We start from the raw sequence: 17,068 nt of genomic DNA on the forward strand, positions 1-17,068 counted from the left end.
GGAACCCCATTTGGGGTTCTCTTATTGTTGCCATGTACAACAGTATATATAGCAACATGACATTTCAGTCCTAAATAGCCTAATATTTGCCTAAACTTTTTCTAGGAATACATGTGGTTCTAAAAGGACCGTTGTGTTTTAGCAAGCTTATGCACTAATGACTGCATTTTGTAGTAAGTAGGCCATGCCTACTGCCCGAATACCAGCACCCACACATAAATAAATAGTGAGTCCTAACACGAACACCATATAGGACTGTAGAATAAAAGAGACCCCCGGCCCGCTATGATAAACATGATTAAATGATATGTGGTTGAAAGTACCTATAATTAAAGTAAAGGTTTCAGCTACAACCAGTCAACCATGCTCAATGTGCAAATTAAATCCATGTAGATTTCAGACCGTTGGTGAGAACAAAGACAGCAGAACATGGCTGCTATTGTGTGAATGTGGGAGGGGGTAGCAGGTTTGGCACCGCCCAGTGCACAGGTCCTCAGATCACACTTAAAAGGAGGAGGATCATCTGAGCTCATCATTCATTCACTTTCAACTTAAGCGAGGTAGAGACCAAGTTAGAGTCTAGGTTGTGCTACCATTTTCTATTTCATTCTAAGTTTAGCGTGATTAGGCCCGGGCATAATGACCGATAAAATGGATATGTCCTTAGACGACATTATCAAACAGAACAGGTCGCAGAGAGGAGGAGGCCGCGGAGTCAGAGGCCGCGGTGGTGGCCGTGGCGGCGTCCGCGGAGCTGGCGGCGGTGTCGGCCGTCTTGGAGGAGCCACCGGGGGAGGATTTGTCGGCCGGGGCGGCGGCTCTGGCGGCGGCTCCGGCCCCAAGAGGACCCGAGGTAACCTCAACCGAGGTCGAGGCAGACCTACTCCGTACAGCAGGCCTAAACAGCTTTCGGATAAGTGGCAGCATGACATGTTCGACAATGCTGGTGGTGGAGGAGCTGGCGTGGGAACTGGAGGGAAGCTCCTTCTCTCAAACCTGGACTTTAGTGTCTCTGATGCAGATATCCAGGAACTTTTTGCAGAGTTTGGTACACTGAAGAAGGCTGCTGTCCATTATGACCGCTCTGGAAGGGGTTTGGGGACTGCAGATGTCCACTTTGAAAGGAGGGCAGATGCCCTGAAGGCCATGAAACAGTACAACGGCGTGCCACTTGATGGGCGCCCCATGAACATACAGCTCGTCACCTCACAGATTGATAACCAGCGATGGCCTCCGATGCAGGCTCTGAAAAGAGGTGGAGGTATGAATATGCGTGTTGGGGGCAAGCAGAGGGGACGTGGAGGCCGCGGCGCAGGCGGTGCCAGAGGCCGGGGGAAAGGCGGACGTGGTGCTGGTGGTGCCAACAAACCACCGCTTTCTGCAGAGGAGCTTGATGCCCAGTTAGATGCATACAATGCATCTAGCATCTAGCTACTTGCAGTCTGGCTCACCGTGGCGGTGTGAAGCGTATCTCCGGTCTGAGCTACGAGGAGACCCGCGGTGTCCTCAATGTGTTCCTGGAGAACGTGATCCGTGACGCCGTCACCTACACCGAGCACGCCAAGAGAAAGACCGTGACCGCCATGGATGTTGTCTATGCTCTGAAGAGATGGGGACGGATTCGGATGTTAATGACGCTGACTTGATCTACCAACAACCCAAAGGCTCTTTTAAGAGCCGCTTACATGTACTTTACAGAGTTTATTCCATTCAAGTAGGCAACATGTGCTTAAAGTTTGCATATGAGCTATATGATTCATGGACTGACAGTGGTTAGGTCTAATAAAATCTCTTTACATGTATTACATCATAGTGCTGCATTGAACAGCCAACCTGTTGCATTGTGTATATTCAGAGGCTATATATTTAACATCCACAATAACTTAACCCGCTACAATTACGCTTTTAGTCAGTTATGTAGAAACATTAGTGAATTGTATTCATTACCATATCATATATGGAGGCTTTGGGATCTGGTCTTACTGATCTAATTTACTAATCAGTAATAACACAACTCAACACAGTTGAGTGTTGAACATGTTTCTAGTATTGGGGGGGGGGGGGGGGTTGATTTTAATTGTGCTAAATGTGTTTAAGTTCAGTTGTGCTGTAGACTAACTCAAATGTGCACAGCAGTGGGGGATGTATTTTCCACTTCCAGTGATGTTCAGGTTTTAGGACTAATTTTCTCTTTCTTAATATTAATCTCAATATATATTTATCAAACAAATGTAACACCAATAAAGGAGCTAAAATAACTGAGTCTGGTACAATATTTTGGTGTGACATTGTTGCAAGTTTTAGCATGTGGATTTCGTCAATGATCTGTCTCTGGGAGGAGAAACTAGAATAAAGTAAAAATTGGGTGACTATTATTGCTTGGGTAAACAAGTTTACCTCTCAAGTTTACATGACAATGGGCCATTTGCTTTTAATGAACAGCATGTATAATAGTTCAATAAATAGAGTGTGTGTGGCCCAATGTTCTGCATGACTCCTATGGTTCTAAATAACAAGGCAATTCCATGTGCTTTACACAGAACATCAAGCTCATCAATGGAAACTTTGTGAAATGGCACTAGGAAATATGCCTATATATTGTTATTTTATACAGAGCACAATGACGAGTTAGTTTAATCATATGCTTTGCAGAATGGCACATCATAGGCCTACCTGAGAAGTGTCATCAAAATCAAATCAAACTAGAAAAAGTGCCCTTCTGGGCACAGGTCTCCACCAGGAGGATAGGAGTGTGTGTGTGATGTTTGGCAAAATGTTTAGGAGCAATATAAACGTGTGTGTGTGTGACGCGGCTTGGCCTGTTGTAGCGCCACCATGAGGCTGATTTGAAAACTGTCAAGTGACATTTGTTCCAAAGCCTAGTGGGAATATGCATGGACAGTTTCACCACAATCGGACGCTGCGTTGAGTAGTTGTGGCGATTTGTACAAAACGGGTACAAAGCGGGCTACTCCTGAAAGGTTTAGAAGCCAATCGTAGCCAATGAGGGTGGATTATGAGAAATCAAACAAACCCGTGTTGATCACATGACTATGAAGAGCATGTGTACCGATTTGCGTGAAATGTGGCTAAAATCTGAAGGAGTAATATTAGAAAATGTGTTTTACATAGGTCGGCCTCCTGGTGGCGCTATAAAGAGCAGATGTGAAAAATTCCAGGCAAAGGTTTTTCCTTGGCCTCTAGGGAGTTGGCATACAAAGTTATTCACAGATCCGTGCAGTTAGATGTAAAAACACTTTTCGGCCAGTTATAGCGCCACCATGAGGCTGAGTTGAAAATGTTCATGTGGCATTTCTTCCTCGAATGTGCGTGCACAATTTCACGGAAATCACACAATGTGTTCATGATTTGCAGCATTTAGTTAGAATCTGAGCACTCCTGCGAACTTTGGAAGCCAATCTTAGCCAATCAGGATGGAGTCTGAGAAATCTGAAAGACCCGTTTCGTTGAATGGCTCTAGAGAGACTGTGTACCAATTTGCGTGATGTTTGGACAAAATCTGTAGGTGTACTGTCCAAAAGCTTGTTTTGCACAAAGCGGCCTCCTGGTGGCGCTATAACAGGCCGTTCTGGAAAGTTTGGGGCAGAGGTTCATCGTTGGCATCCAGGGAGTGTGTGTGCAAAATGTGGCATCGACCGGGTTAACGGTGCCGGAGATTAGCTGTTCACAGACGGACGGACGGACGGACGGACGGACACACACACACGGACGGACGGAGTGCAAAACATACTCTCTCCCCATGCCTTCGGCCTGGTGGAGACAATTATTGAAGATTTAACCACTCTTAGTTTTCTGATCACAGTGAGTTATTTGTCCAAAATTAACCACGTTTTCCAACAGAAAGCCTTCTGTTATTGGAACTCCACCACCATGCTTCCTTGAACTGGAATGTGTTTAATGCGCTCAGAAAACATTATATTTATAGCAAAACTGATTCTCATTCACACGTACCAAACACCAATCAAGCAATGTTTGGTCGGTTTTTTTGGGCCACCACAATGCTTTTGCAATGGGCGTCACATTAAGACCACACATTTGTGTTTGATTGCTGATTGCTGGTGGTGTTCTGCCCCTCCCCCCTCATCAAACACAAATGTTTGATCAAACCATGTGACTCCCATTGGAAACGCATGGTGGTGGACTGGTGGCCCAAAAAAGGACCAAACATTTGCTTGATTGGTGTTTGGTACGTGTGCACTAGGCCTCACAAAACAAAAGTATAGTTTGTGGTGTCGCCAGGAATGTCTACTAAATTGATTGTGAGTATTGTTGTTAATACAACATAGTTTACAATATTTTAGAAGAAAACACTGTGCTCTGACTGTAGACGGGTGATGTTTTGAGGTTATTACTAAAAAGGAGTGCACTGCTTTCATCTCAGATATATTCATGACAGAAAGGCACATGTGTGCTAACCCGGTCAGGTTCAAATTAATTTCTATTAGTTTCTATTAGCTTGGATTCCCCATCGATGATGTCACTGGAATACGGTTTCTGAACTGCCCACAGACAGAGTAGAAAAAAAAATCATGATTACCTATTATATGAAGATAGGTTGAAAAGTGGTCATTTAATAAATATTGACATATTTGTGAATGTTTTGCTATTGTTCAACAGCATTTAAATGTAGTAGTACCGTTACAAATATAATAGTAATACAAATAAAGATAAAAACAGTAACCTGTCCACCTCTACATCATCAAATTGAAATCGCCAAGTTATACATGAATAAGCAAGACATTAATTCGTGAGTTATAGGCACAACACATGGTATCAAATGCATAGAAATAGTCATCAAGGATGAGAACATAACATCTGTCTAACAGTAGAATATCTGTACAATCAATATTCACCTATGAGTATACACTAGAGTGCTGTGTCTACATAGTTGTCATAGTACATTATACATGCTATCGAAATTACATAGTTTAGTCTTTGCATAAGTTATCACATATATATTAATATGTATTATATAATATGATATAGAATATATATAGTGTGTGTGTGTGTGTGTGTGTGTGTGTGTGTGTGTGTGTGTGTGTGTGTGTGTGTGTGTGTGTGTGTGTGTGTGTGTGTGTGTGTGTGTGTGTGTGTGTGTGTGTGTGTGTGTGTGTGCGTGCGTGCGAAAGGTGGGGGGCGGGGTTAGTAACGCCCACGCAGCTCGCTCTGCCAGTCCTCCCTTACGTCCTCCGAACACACATAAAAGAGCAAGTGTCTGAGGTCTCAAATCACTCAGTTTTCTGACTCCAACTACAGCGCAACTCAAAATGTCAGGAAGAGGGAAGGGAGGCAAAGGTCTTGGAAAAGGAGGCGCTAAGCGCCATCGCAAGGTGCTTCGTGATAACATCCAGGGAATCACCAAGCCCGCTATCCGTCGTCTGGCTCGCCGTGGCGGAGTGAAGCGTATCTCAGGTCTGATCTACGAGGAGACCCGTGGTGTCCTCAAAGTGTTCCTGGAGAACGTGATCCGTGACGCCGTCACCTACACCGAGCACGCCAAGCGAAAGACCGTGACCGCCATGGATGTTGTTTATGCTCTGAAGAGGCAGGGACGCACTCTGTACGGCTTCGGAGGTTAATAACTGACTTGATCTACCAACAACCCAAAGGCTCTTTTAAGAGCCACCCACACTTTCTCTACAGAGCAGATTCCATTCTACAATTTCTAGAACGTTTTTAAGATTTGTGCTTAATTAGTCAAACAAGCAGTGTTCATCAAAATGTGGGTTACCATGATCCATCGACAGTTAAGTCTGCAGTTTTCCGAAAATTTCAATCTCCTTTGTTTATACACTACTATCTTCAAATCTAATGTGTCAAAGTTAGCAAGCTAATGACTGACTTGGCTCTCCAAGGCTCTTTACAGAGTTATTCCATTCAAGTAGGCAGTATTTGCTTCTTAAAGTTTGAATATGAGCCATGATTCATGGACTGACACTGACAGTGGTTAGGTCTGAATACAAGTACTACATAGTCCTGCATTGAAAGTCTATAGCATGCGACAGTAACTTTGTGGTCCCCTAAACAGCTAAGGCATGTCTGAAATACGCACCGGAGCGCACTGTGCGCTATTTCCGAGTGTCCCCAGTGGATGGCAGATTTGGAGCCGTAGGCCATACTGCCAAGAGTTCACGGTGTAAAAACTCACTTTGCGCATTTAACCTCCCGGCAGCAAGCTACACAAATTTCAATTGAATGTGTAATGCGTTATAGTCAATATTAAGATAGATGTCGAACCCGAGAAATATCATCTCGGATTAGTAGCAAATAGACTGACTGCAGTGAGTGGACTTCCAACTGTTTTTTAATAGCGCTATTAATTAAATGTTATTATCATAATTATATCCCTACCCTAGTCTATATTTTAGCGGGACAATATTATATCAGCGGGAGAACTATTTTAGCGGGACAATAGAGCAGGCAGGCGGAGAACATTGTGCAGAAACAAAGACAGTGTGAGACTCCTCCCTCTATTGTCTCCCTAAAATATAACTAGGGTAGGGACTACCCGGACTAGGGATATATGATAATAAATAAACATTTAGAGTAAATCTATATTTCATTTCGAATTATATATAACTCTATTCCACTCTCCAATTTAAATGTAACATGATTGTATACACATACATACTGGCACAATGTTTCTTTAGGGAAAATAAAAATAGAACCAGTCTTGTTGTGGAATGTGGAATATAAGACATTTTAGAAGCGGCAAAGAAAGTGTCATCATTCAATTTGCTATTGTGTATGTAATAATAATTAAAAAATGTGCTATATAAGTTGCCTGCAAATGTGTGGTGTTTCATCTATTTTACATTTTATTGAGCTATGTCATATTTTTTGTAAATGGCACCATTGGTATTGAATACATGTATAAATTATACATTTGAGTGTGAAATTACCTGAAACATGTCAGATTTCTCATCACAAAACAAGAGCTTAGCAGAGTGAGATAAAGTGCCCTATGATAAGTCTCCATGCCACAGGGCCAACATCTGTGTTTGCAGACACTGGAAAGTTGTAAATTAAAAACAAAAATCTTCACCACAAACGACTAGTTTTACCTTCATTCAAAACCCAGACATCTCTGCTTGCTCTGCAGAAAATATGGAACAGGGTATCATATGGTAAAACTATTTTAAAAGACAAATGACAGAGGAAAGTTGACAAACAACTGTACATGTAAGGGTGTACAAGTGAGGTTTTAAACGTCCCTAAACAAAACACAGGACTCCTCAACCCACCACATGGTTTGATTATGAAGCTAAACTCGTCTGCTATCTGCTCGAGTTTTTTGTATGACTTTAATCCATTTCTTTGTATGTATTTTATTTAGTTTTAGTTGTAGAGAAAACACAACTATCTCAGTATTCTGCAGCACAAAGTACTGTCCTAGTGGGTTGAGTCTACATCGTTCTCACATATGCTTTAAGTTCCACCCCCTGCTCCTCTTACAACATTCTCTACTCAGTGCATCTGAAACTCGAACCTCTACTCTACAGCATGGCAGAAGTCGCCCCAGCTCCCGCCGCCGCTCCGGCTAAAGCAGCCAAGAAGAAGGCAGCACCCCGACCCAAGAAGACCGGCCCCAGCGTCGCTGAACTTGTCGTCAAGGCCGTGTCCGCCTCCAAGGAACGCAAAGGTGTGTCCCTGGCTGCGGTCAAGAAAGCTCTGTCTGCCGGCGGCTACGATGTCGAGAAGAACAAGGCCCGCGTCAAGATCGCCGTCAAGAGCCTGGTAGCAAAAGGCACCCTGGTTCAGACCAAAGGTGCCGGAGCATCTGGCTCTTTCAAGATGAACAAGGAGGCACCGAAGGAAAAGAAACCCGCGAAGAAAGCAGTCAAGCCCAAGAAGACTGCAGCCAAAAAACCCGCCGCGGCAAAGAAGTCTCCGAAGAAGGCAGTGGCCAAGAAACCCGCAGCCGCTAAGAAATCTCCCAAGAAGGCAAAGAAGCCTGCTGCCGCTGCAAAGAAACCAGTAGCCAAGAAGAGTCCGAAGAAGGCGACGAAGAGTCCCAAGAAGGTGAAGAAGCCCGCTGCCGTCAAGAAAGCCCCAGCTAAGAAGGTAGCGAAGCCCAAGGCGGCGAAACCCAAGAAGGCTGCCGCCAAGAAGAAGTAAACCAACACAGTCAGTGTCAACCCCACAAAGGCTCTTTTAAGAGCCCCCCCACAACTTCATTTAAAGAATGTTCCTTTATTTAATCTATGTTGTCATGTCAATGAATGGTTAAGGGAACAAACTTAGCCAAAACAATAATTACGTACGGGGAAACAATTCTTCAACCCCATCCAGCCGAAATCAATGATTCTGCAGTACTCTATGCATACGTAAAAAATGAAGTGAAGAATATAGACTGAAGAATATCGGTAATCTTACCGTTTTACGATAAAGAAAAGCCTAGGCTCAGGACGGCATCAGCGTGCTGTAACTGGGCGTGTTTATTAAATCACTTTATACAGAAATCAGCCGTTGCTTATTATACAAGTATCGCCGGTTAGTCTATTTCATTAGAGTTAATTCCATATTATATAGCCTACAATTGAGCGCATGAATCCCAACATCCATAATCAAACCGTATGGAGCGCATAAAACCAACCATGACAATGTGGATTCGTGCAGCATAAAACACGAGCAATTTGTGACCTAGTCCAAATTGAACGACAGAAGACACAAATACCTCCTCGAGTCCTCGTGCATGTTATATTAAAAACAATTTGTGCATACAAATCCGGGGAAAATGTTAAACCACTGAAAATATGAAACGTATTTTATATTATAATATTGACATAAAGCCCCGAAATGGATAAAATCCACTGATATTGAAATATTCAACACAAGGATAAATAACTATTAAATGACAATAGCATATACCAAATTGATCTGAGTTCATACGCAAGATGCACTACATCGTGATATGTAGTTACTTGGAAGTAAGACAGCATTAAATGTGCATATGTAAATGTAAAATACATTTACATATGATGTACATTAAATCAATGCAATGACTGACTGACTGGACAGTGTGTGAGAGCATGTCTACTATGTAATCCCAAAGCCTGTGATTAGATTAGGCTAAAGATTTGAAAACTAGGCCTAGAGGAAAATTACACAAGTTATTCATATTGCTTTAGATCACGAAAGTATTGCTTATATACATAGAAGTGACCCTTTATATAGAAATTGTGGGTGGCTCTTAAAAGAGCCTTTTTGGGGTTTGTAACTTGAAAGGAGATTTATTTCTTGGCAGCTTTCTCGGTCTTCTTGGGCAGCAGAACAGCCTGGATGTTGGGCAGCACACCGCCTTGAGCGATGGTCACTCCGCCCAGCAGTTTGTTGAGCTCCTCGTCGTTGCGGACGGCCAGCTGGAGGTGACGGGGGATGATACGACTCTTCTTGTTGTCACGGGCAGCGTTTCCAGCCAACTCCAGGATCTCAGCGGTCAGATACTCGAGCACCGCAGCGAGGTACACTGGAGCTCCGGCGCCCACTCTCTGGGCATAGTTGCCTTTACGCAGCAGCCTGTGGACACGACCCACGGGGAACTGGAGCCCGGCACGGGATGAGCGAGTCTTGGCCTTCGCCCTGGCCTTTCCTCCGGTCTTTCCTCTGCCGCTCATTTTGATGTAGGTTTATTTATGGAGTAGATTCTCGAAGAAAATGTGCTGGATGAGACGCGCGCGAGACCTTTTATACCTTCAACAACACAGAGAATAGTACTTTCTGTATGTGCGGGTGTGCGCCCCACCAATCATAGAAACGGATGAGAGCGCGGGCTGAGTGTGTATGAGCTTCCAACCAATCAGTAGTAGTAGCATGTACTGCTCCTCCCAAAGAAGGAGGTTCCTGACCGGAGACCGCGTCTCACAGCCAATGAGTTTAAAATCAGCAGTTTGCGCCCTTTTTACTACAACTCCTATCTTAACTTTGCAGAGAGAGAAGATATTCATTGCAAGAACCCAACAGTTACAGACCGCTCGTCTTTGACTTTGTCTTTTAAGTAAGCATAGTTAATACACCATATTATGTGGTAGTAATAATTTAAATTTGATTTAAATGTGTACATGTATCACAAGTAGAAATGCTTATTTATTTGCCCCATATCATACACATACAACATAGAGCAAAGTATGTTCTTTGTTCAGTCCATAGTATTTATTACTTAGCTATTAGTTGCCAGCCCATAGAGCCCCATTGTGAACCCGGACATGTTGAGTACACCAAAGTTTTATGTTGCTAAATTGCATATGTTGAGCAATTTTCATAATTGGCATAATATGTGACCATACCATTAACAAATACAAAACTGTTCACCCCAATTGGCGAAGAACGATCGCCCCGACCACGAAGAACCATTGTATTTTCGAGGTAACAGCAGAGAGAGAGAGAGATTTTTACCTGTACGGGGGCCAGTTTCGAATTGCAGCCATCCGTAGGTGCCCTTTGAGAGCGGTTTTGAAGGAGTCAAGGGATTCGCATGTCTTAATGACTGTTGGTAGGGCGTTCCACATTTTGGTGGCATAGGAGCGAAAATAATTTAGTCCCTTGTTTGTGCCGAATCTGGGTTGAACATGGTTCGTTGCACTCCCTCTGGTGTTGTGGGTGTGGACTTCGTTAACATTAAGGAAGTATCTACACAGGTACATGGGTATCTTGGTGGAGTATCGAATCTTGTGGACCAGACCCATCGCAAGATGCTGTACTCTGTCGCCGACCCTAAGCCATGCCAGTCTGTCAAAGTGGGCAGGGGTGAGGTGGGTTCGGGGGGTGAGGCCAAGTAGGAGCCTGACCAGTTTGTTTTGGGAGGTCTGGAGCCTAGTTTTAAGGGCCTTTGAGGTGCTGTGGTACCAGGAGGTGCATGCATAGTCAAAGAAGCCTTTTACAAGGGCTCCTGTTAAGGTCTTCAAGGTGTTTTTGTCGACCAGTGAGGAGATCCTGTAAAGGAATGGTGCTATTTGCTCACGCGTTCTGGCGCCTAAGTGTTAGTTTGTTTTGATGATGTATGTAACTTTGATGTATTTATATGATGACAAGCAGCCTGTTTTTGTATGTAATTCCAAGCCTTGATATGTACTGTGATGCCTTGTAATTTGTGGAAATTCAATAAAATACTTTAAAAGCTGGCTATTGTATATCTTGAGGTGATAATGGCTGGCCATGAGCCATAGTTTAGAGCCATGGCACAGTGACTTAACAATAGGCTGCCAGTGAATATTAATGAAGTGGCAGGCACCCTTCTTTCTACTACTGATTCTTGCATTCCAATCCAAAGTGGTAGAGTTACAGGGCGATTAACATTAGAAAATCAGTACAAAGCGTACACACACACACACACACACCCGGAAAAGGGGAGAGCGTACCTGTTACCCTAGCCGCAATTTGCAGAAAGTAGCTCATAACATGTCTACGGGGGATTTTTATGAAAAACAAGCTCGGCAGATTGAAAGAGAATAATTCAAGCTTGGACTACAGCTGCAATGTTGGTGAGTTTAACGTCGTTTAAGACAAGCAGATCGCAAACGCAAAATGATGAGTGGGGAGTCAATGGAGGGTATTGCAACTCTAGATTCATCCCATTATAAAAAAATCTGGAGTTGCAAATTGCGGCTACTGTTACCCCACTAACAACCTATAGAAGGGGGGGATCAACATTTCATCATGCTTTATGTAGCATGTGACATGTCAAACTAGGGGGTTTTCATGATGCTGAATCCATTCCAAGCATTCGTTTTTTATAGCTATGGCTATAAACGGCCATAGCTACTTGCCCAATTGTGCTGACATCATCACATTTTTGACGTATATGGCCGTTTTAGCCTAAGGAGTGTATTTTGTGCGAAACTAATGCTTGGAATGGATTCAGCATCATGAAAACCACCTAGTTTGACATGTCACATGCTACATAAAGCATGATGACATTTTGATTTTCCCCCTTATAGGATGTTAATGGTATGGTCAGATATTATGCCAATTGGCATTAGCATCCTACAGTTTCTACATGCTGGGGAGTGGGAACCCATACTGTGGATTTGGGACTCAAACTCAAATTTTGTAAGCACATAGCATCTGGTTTTAAACGAAGAGCTATATGGATAGGGGAGGCGCTGAGCTGGACCAAAAAGAAGGGCCGCAAGGAGCTCAGTGCCTTATTGTAAAGTCATGTATGGTGATTTGGTGTCAAACTGCACATTTAAGGCGAGACATGGTAGGTGAATATGGAAAACAAGTTAACTAATAGCTATCACAATGAAACTTCTCCAGTTGATTACTTATATTAAAACTAAGATTTTTTGTATTACAAGTTTTCTGAAATTATATGTTTAAATAGGCAAATTAGGCATTATATGCGCTAATTTGCATACATTTCGGGACGATAAATCTGAAGATCAGATAAAGCCAGGTTCAAAATTATTGTTTCATTTTGTTGACATATTAGAGACAAAGAAAAATCATGATTTCATGTCTCGCCTTAAATATTGACTGGACTGAAATGACAAGTAAATGTATATAAGATATCTTATATATATATCTTATATATATAAGATATGTGATGATTTATATGGTGGCATTTTTCCCTACAAATATCTTGATGAAAATCAAAAGCAGGTTTGTATTACAAATATTAGTAGTAAAAATATCTCCGAAAAAAAAGAGAGATGTCATGTGGCTCGTCTCTGTGAGGAGACTAGCAGTAAGAGCAGTAGTAAAATGGAGCTGCTTCATTAGAACTGTTAAATGTCCAATTATAAATTGTGGTGCAGATGAGACAATTGAGCACCTGCTAGTTGACTGCCAGAGGTCTAGCTTTGTGTGGGGGAAAATGCCACAAATTGGTTTTAAAATTAAGATAAATTACAATGCTGTCATGTATGGAGTCTTTGGGGAAAACGGTTTTACTGGACCGTTATTTGTACAGTTGTGAACAAACTGTGGAAAACCAGGTGTGCCTATTACCATTGTAAAAAAAAAACCACACTTTTGTATTTGAAATGCCTTTTTTTTGTATTGTAACTTATATGTATATATATTATATATATGTAACTTAATGTAATATTTGCATATTTTGTAAACCCCTGAATAATTTTCAATAAAGTATATATAAAAAGGAACCCATACTAAACATTTCTAACATAAAACGTTGGTGTACTCACATGTCCGGGTTCACATTCTGGCTACTAGACTAGTATGCTATGACTTTTGCAAGAGTTCCCCTCCAATCGGTGCCAGTGATGCATGGTACCTCCCCAAACAAGGAGGTCCCTCACCACTGACCAATCGGAGAACAACGGCGTCTCAGACGCGCAAATAAAAGCAGCAGTTTGCTCTGGAATAAGCATTCTATTCAACTTCTTTAGAAGATGGCAAGAACCAAGCAGACCGCTCGTAAGTCCACCGGTGGCAAAGCGCCCAGGAAGCAGCTCGCCACCAAGGCAGCTCGTAAGAGCGCGCCGGCAACCGGTGGAGTGAAGAAGCCTCACCGTTACCGGCCCGGTACAGTGGCTCTGAGGGAGATCCGTCGTTACCAGAAATCCACCGAGCTGCTGATCCGCAAGCTGCCTTTCCAGCGCCTGGTGAGGGAGATCGCACAGGACTTCAAGACCGACCTGCGCTTCCAGAGCTCTGCAGTTATGGCTCTCCAGGAGTCTGCCGAGGCTTATCTGGTCGGTCTGTTTGAAGACACCAACCTGTGCGCCATCCACGCCAAGAGGGTGACAATCATGCCCAAAGACATCCAGCTGGCCCGTCGTATCCGCGGAGAACGTGCTTAAACCTTTCTGACACTAGTAGAACCCCAAAACGGCTCTTTTAAGAGCCACCCATCTATTTATTTTAAAGAGAATTTCCCAAATTGTTTTAGTCACGAGTGGCATATGAGCAATGAAATAATATAAGTAATATTTCAGACGCTAATCTCTTCTCCCACTAAAGATCCAAATTGTTGCATAATTGACACGTCCAACACCACTGGTTAAGATGCCCCCCCCCCCCCCCCTCCCCCTCTTTAAATCAAACATGAATTTGGCAGTTGGTGGCTAACGGCTGCCACTGTTCACGTGATACAGTGATATACAGAGGGTGGCGCTCAATGGAGTCAGTGTTGTCTTTGTTTCTGCATAATGTTCTCCCGCCTGCCTAATCTATTGTCCCGCTATAATAGTTCTCCCGCATGCCTCGTATAAGATTGTCCCTCTAAAATATAGACTAGGGTAGGGATTAAATTCTGATGAGCACATTTAATTAATAGCTCTATTCGACGCTCCAATTTAAATCCCGTTTTTCACTTTCTATAGTCAGTCCACTTACTGCAGTCAGTCTATTTGCTACTAATCCGATATGATATTATGATGTCCCTGACCAGTCTGTACCAAACAAAGCAATCAAAATTTGCAAAATTGAAGCAACTCAATTTATCCCCAACTGTATCCCAACAATTGATATATGCTGGCAAATCGGTGAATTTTATCTGCATTAGGCTTTATAGTCAAATAAATCTTGCATCTTTATATTGCAGTTTGCACTGCAAAGATGTGGAATAAAAATAACATATTATATATATTGCATCTTTATCTTAATCGTATAATTTGCACTAGTGTTATATTTCATATTCGCGTGCTATTTGTGCATGTTTCTTGCTGAAGTTAAATGTGCAATAGTTTTGGCATTATATAATCTGTTATAAAACGTGGCATGGTGAGTCATGGCTTCAGGCCAACGGATCTAACCCTTAACAGGCGCTGGGGACTCGATCGGGCGTGGTGTCGCAAATTATATACAAATAAAAGTAAGACATTTAAATGCAGGACTATGATGTACAAGTTTGACATGCAAGAATACGTAATCACTGTCAGTCCATGAATCATGGCTCACAAACAGACATTGCCTACTTGAATGGAATAAACTCTGTATAGCGCATGTGGGCGGCTCTTAAAAGAGCCTTTGGGTTGTTGGTAGATCAAGTCAGCGTTATTAACCTCCGAATCCGTACAGAGTGCGTCCCTGTCTTTTCAGAGCGTAGACAACATCCATGGCGGTTACGGTCTTTCTCTTGGCGTGCTCGGTGTAGGTGACGGCGTCACGGATCACGTTCTCCAGGAACACCTTGAGGACACCGCGGGTCTCCTCGTAGATCAGACCGGAGATACGCTTCACTCCGCCACGGCGTGCCAGACGGCGGATAGCGGGCTTGGTGATTCCCTGGATGTTATCACGAAGCACCTTGCGATGGCGCTTGGCGCCTCCTTTTCCAAGACCTTTTCCTCCTTTCCCTCGTCCTGACATTTTGAGTTGCGCTGTAGTTGCAGTTAGAAAACTGAGTGATTTGAGAGTTCAGAGACTTGCCCTTTTATGTGTGTTCTGAGGACGTAAGGGAGGACATGCAGAGCGAGCTGTGGGTTGCGTGGGCGTTACTAACTCCGCCCCCCACAACACACACGCACACACACTCTGCTATATAGTCAGCTGCTCTATCTATGTCATATAATAATGTATTAATATGTATGTGATGTATTCCTAAAGTACACATATATATATTTTTTTGATATATATTTTTTTTGTCTGACAACAAATATTGTTAGCCTTGATGACCTTACATGCGCATGCAACAGCTAAATAATGTAATTTTGATAGCATGTACTGTAGATATATAGCACTCTACTGTAAAATCATAGGTTCATTGTACAGATATTCTACTGTTAGACAGATGTTCTGTTTTTGATCCTTGATTGCATTTGATGTATTACCATGTTACCACCTAAATTGAAATTGAACCTGTAATCATGTATACATTTCAGTGTTACAAAATGCATTTGTGAAATTTGCTCTGGGTCAAATTTATTTCTACATGTCATGACTTCATGCAATTTATTGCACAATGAGATAATTATGATGATGTAAAGGTGGACGGGTTACTAGGTTACCGTTATTTCCCCTTGTATAGCCTACAATTACATTTAGAACAAAACATTGAACCAGAACCACTGGCCAAAGGCAATAGCAAAGGTGGATTCACATGTGTCAATATTCATTAGGTATGAGCATGTTTGACTAGTAACTAATGTGTGCCAGGGTTTTTTTCTTTTTTGATGAGAACATCAGCATAGATAGGGCAGCAGCAGAATTGTTTTAGCAAAAAAACAACTTTGCAATAATTAAGGGCCTGTAATATAAAGGCAAACATTTTAAGCTGGTTGTTATTCCAGTGACCATTACATAATTTCTAAATAAAGTAAAGATAGGATACTCTTGTAAAAGAATGTGGTTGGCTCTTAAAAGAGCCTTTTGTGGGTATAAATATGGTGCAGACAGTTTACTTCTTTTTGGGAGCGGCATTCTTTGCTGCCTTGGGTTTGGCAACCTTCTTGGCTGGAGCTTTCTTGGCTGCTGCGGGCTTCTTAGCCACTTTCTTGGGGCTCATGGTGGCCTTCTTCGGGCTTTTGGCCGCTACTTTCTTGGCGGCAGGCTTCTTGGCTTTCTTGGGTGATTTCTTGGCGGCTGCGGGCTTCTTAGCCGCTGCGGGTTTCTTGGCTGCAGCAGGCTTCTTTGCTTTGACTGCTTTCTTAGCAGCAGGTTTCTTTACCTTCACCGCTTCTGCCTTGTTCATCTTGAAAGAGCCGTTCAGGCCGGACGCACCGGTACCTTTAAGCTGGACCAGGGTGCCTTTAGCGACCAGGCTCTTGACAGCGATCTTAACGCGGGCCTTGTTCTTCTCCACATCGTAGCCTCCAGCAGCCAGAGCCTTCTTGACCGCAGCTAGGGACACACCGCTCCGCTCCTTGGAGGCGGACACGACGTTGACGACCAGCTCAGCGACGCTGGGGCCGGTCTTCTTGGGTCGGGGTGCTGCCTTCTTCTTGGCGGCCTTGGCTGGTGACGGAGCTGGTGCTAGCCTCGGTCCCAGGCCCACTGCCCACCTGGCCCACCTGGTGCTCCCGGGAGCACCAGGGAGCCGGAGCACCAGGTCGCACCAGGCCCAGGTCACTGGTGCTGGTGCGACTTCTGCCATTGTCTCGGATAGGTTGCTGTTCATTCTCTCAAGTAAACTCTCACAGAC

General features: G+C 43.3%; 7 protein-coding genes across 7 annotated transcripts; 4 read left to right on the forward strand and 3 right to left on the reverse strand.

Annotated features, from left to right (window-relative positions):
* Positions 1–564: 564 nt before the first annotated feature.
* On the forward strand, positions 565–1,431 carry LOC306936268 (THO complex subunit 4-A-like; the record flags this gene model as incomplete). Its single annotated transcript, XM_079519757.1, has 1 exon — positions 565–1,431. The coding sequence occupies exon 1, from the start codon at positions 640–642 to the stop codon at positions 1,429–1,431; it is 792 nt and encodes a 263-aa protein (XP_079375883.1). The 5' UTR covers positions 565–639.
* A 3,857-nt stretch (positions 1,432–5,288) lies between these two features.
* On the forward strand, positions 5,289–5,600 carry LOC306936918 (histone H4; the record flags this gene model as incomplete). Its single annotated transcript, XM_079520584.1, has 1 exon — positions 5,289–5,600. The coding sequence occupies one exon, from the start codon at positions 5,289–5,291 to the stop codon at positions 5,598–5,600; it is 312 nt and encodes a 103-aa protein (XP_079376710.1).
* A 1,921-nt stretch (positions 5,601–7,521) lies between these two features.
* LOC306936395 (histone H1-like) lies at positions 7,522–8,145 on the forward strand. The gene has a single exon (XM_079519889.1). The coding sequence runs from the start codon at positions 7,525–7,527 to the stop codon at positions 8,137–8,139; it is 615 nt and encodes a 204-aa protein (XP_079376015.1). The 5' UTR covers positions 7,522–7,524; the 3' UTR covers positions 8,140–8,145.
* A 921-nt stretch (positions 8,146–9,066) lies between these two features.
* On the reverse strand, positions 9,067–9,638 carry LOC306936413 (histone H2A-like; the record flags this gene model as incomplete). Its single annotated transcript, XM_079519908.1, has 1 exon — positions 9,067–9,638. One exon carries the CDS (start codon positions 9,636–9,638, stop codon positions 9,255–9,257), a length of 384 nt encoding a protein of 127 aa, XP_079376034.1. The 3' UTR covers positions 9,067–9,254.
* A 3,738-nt stretch (positions 9,639–13,376) lies between these two features.
* On the forward strand, positions 13,377–13,787 carry LOC306936410 (histone H3.2-like; the record flags this gene model as incomplete). The annotated part of the gene is made up of 1 exon (XM_079519905.1): positions 13,377–13,787. The coding sequence occupies one exon, from the start codon at positions 13,377–13,379 to the stop codon at positions 13,785–13,787; it is 411 nt and encodes a 136-aa protein (XP_079376031.1).
* Positions 13,788–14,985: 1,198 nt separating this feature from the next.
* Positions 14,986–15,297, reverse strand: LOC306936446 (histone H4; the record flags this gene model as incomplete). Its single annotated transcript, XM_079519943.1, has 1 exon — positions 14,986–15,297. One exon carries the CDS (start codon positions 15,295–15,297, stop codon positions 14,986–14,988), a length of 312 nt encoding a protein of 103 aa, XP_079376069.1.
* A 1,027-nt stretch (positions 15,298–16,324) lies between these two features.
* Positions 16,325–17,020, reverse strand: LOC306936269 (histone H1.5-like; the record flags this gene model as incomplete). Its single annotated transcript, XM_079519758.1, has 1 exon — positions 16,325–17,020. The coding sequence occupies one exon, from the start codon at positions 17,018–17,020 to the stop codon at positions 16,325–16,327; it is 696 nt and encodes a 231-aa protein (XP_079375884.1).
* Positions 17,021–17,068: the final 48 nt, after the last annotated feature.

Source organism: Electrona antarctica (genome assembly GCF_951216825.1).
Source record: "Electrona antarctica genome assembly, chromosome: 14".
In the NCBI taxonomy this organism is placed as follows: Eukaryota; Metazoa; Chordata; class Actinopteri; order Myctophiformes; family Myctophidae; genus Electrona; species Electrona antarctica.

Excerpts from the sequence above, each read along its gene's own strand:
- LOC306936395 (XM_079519889.1), top strand. The coding sequence starts at position 7,525 with ATGGCAGAAGTCGCCCCAGCTCCCGCCGCCGCTCCGGCTAAAGCAGCC.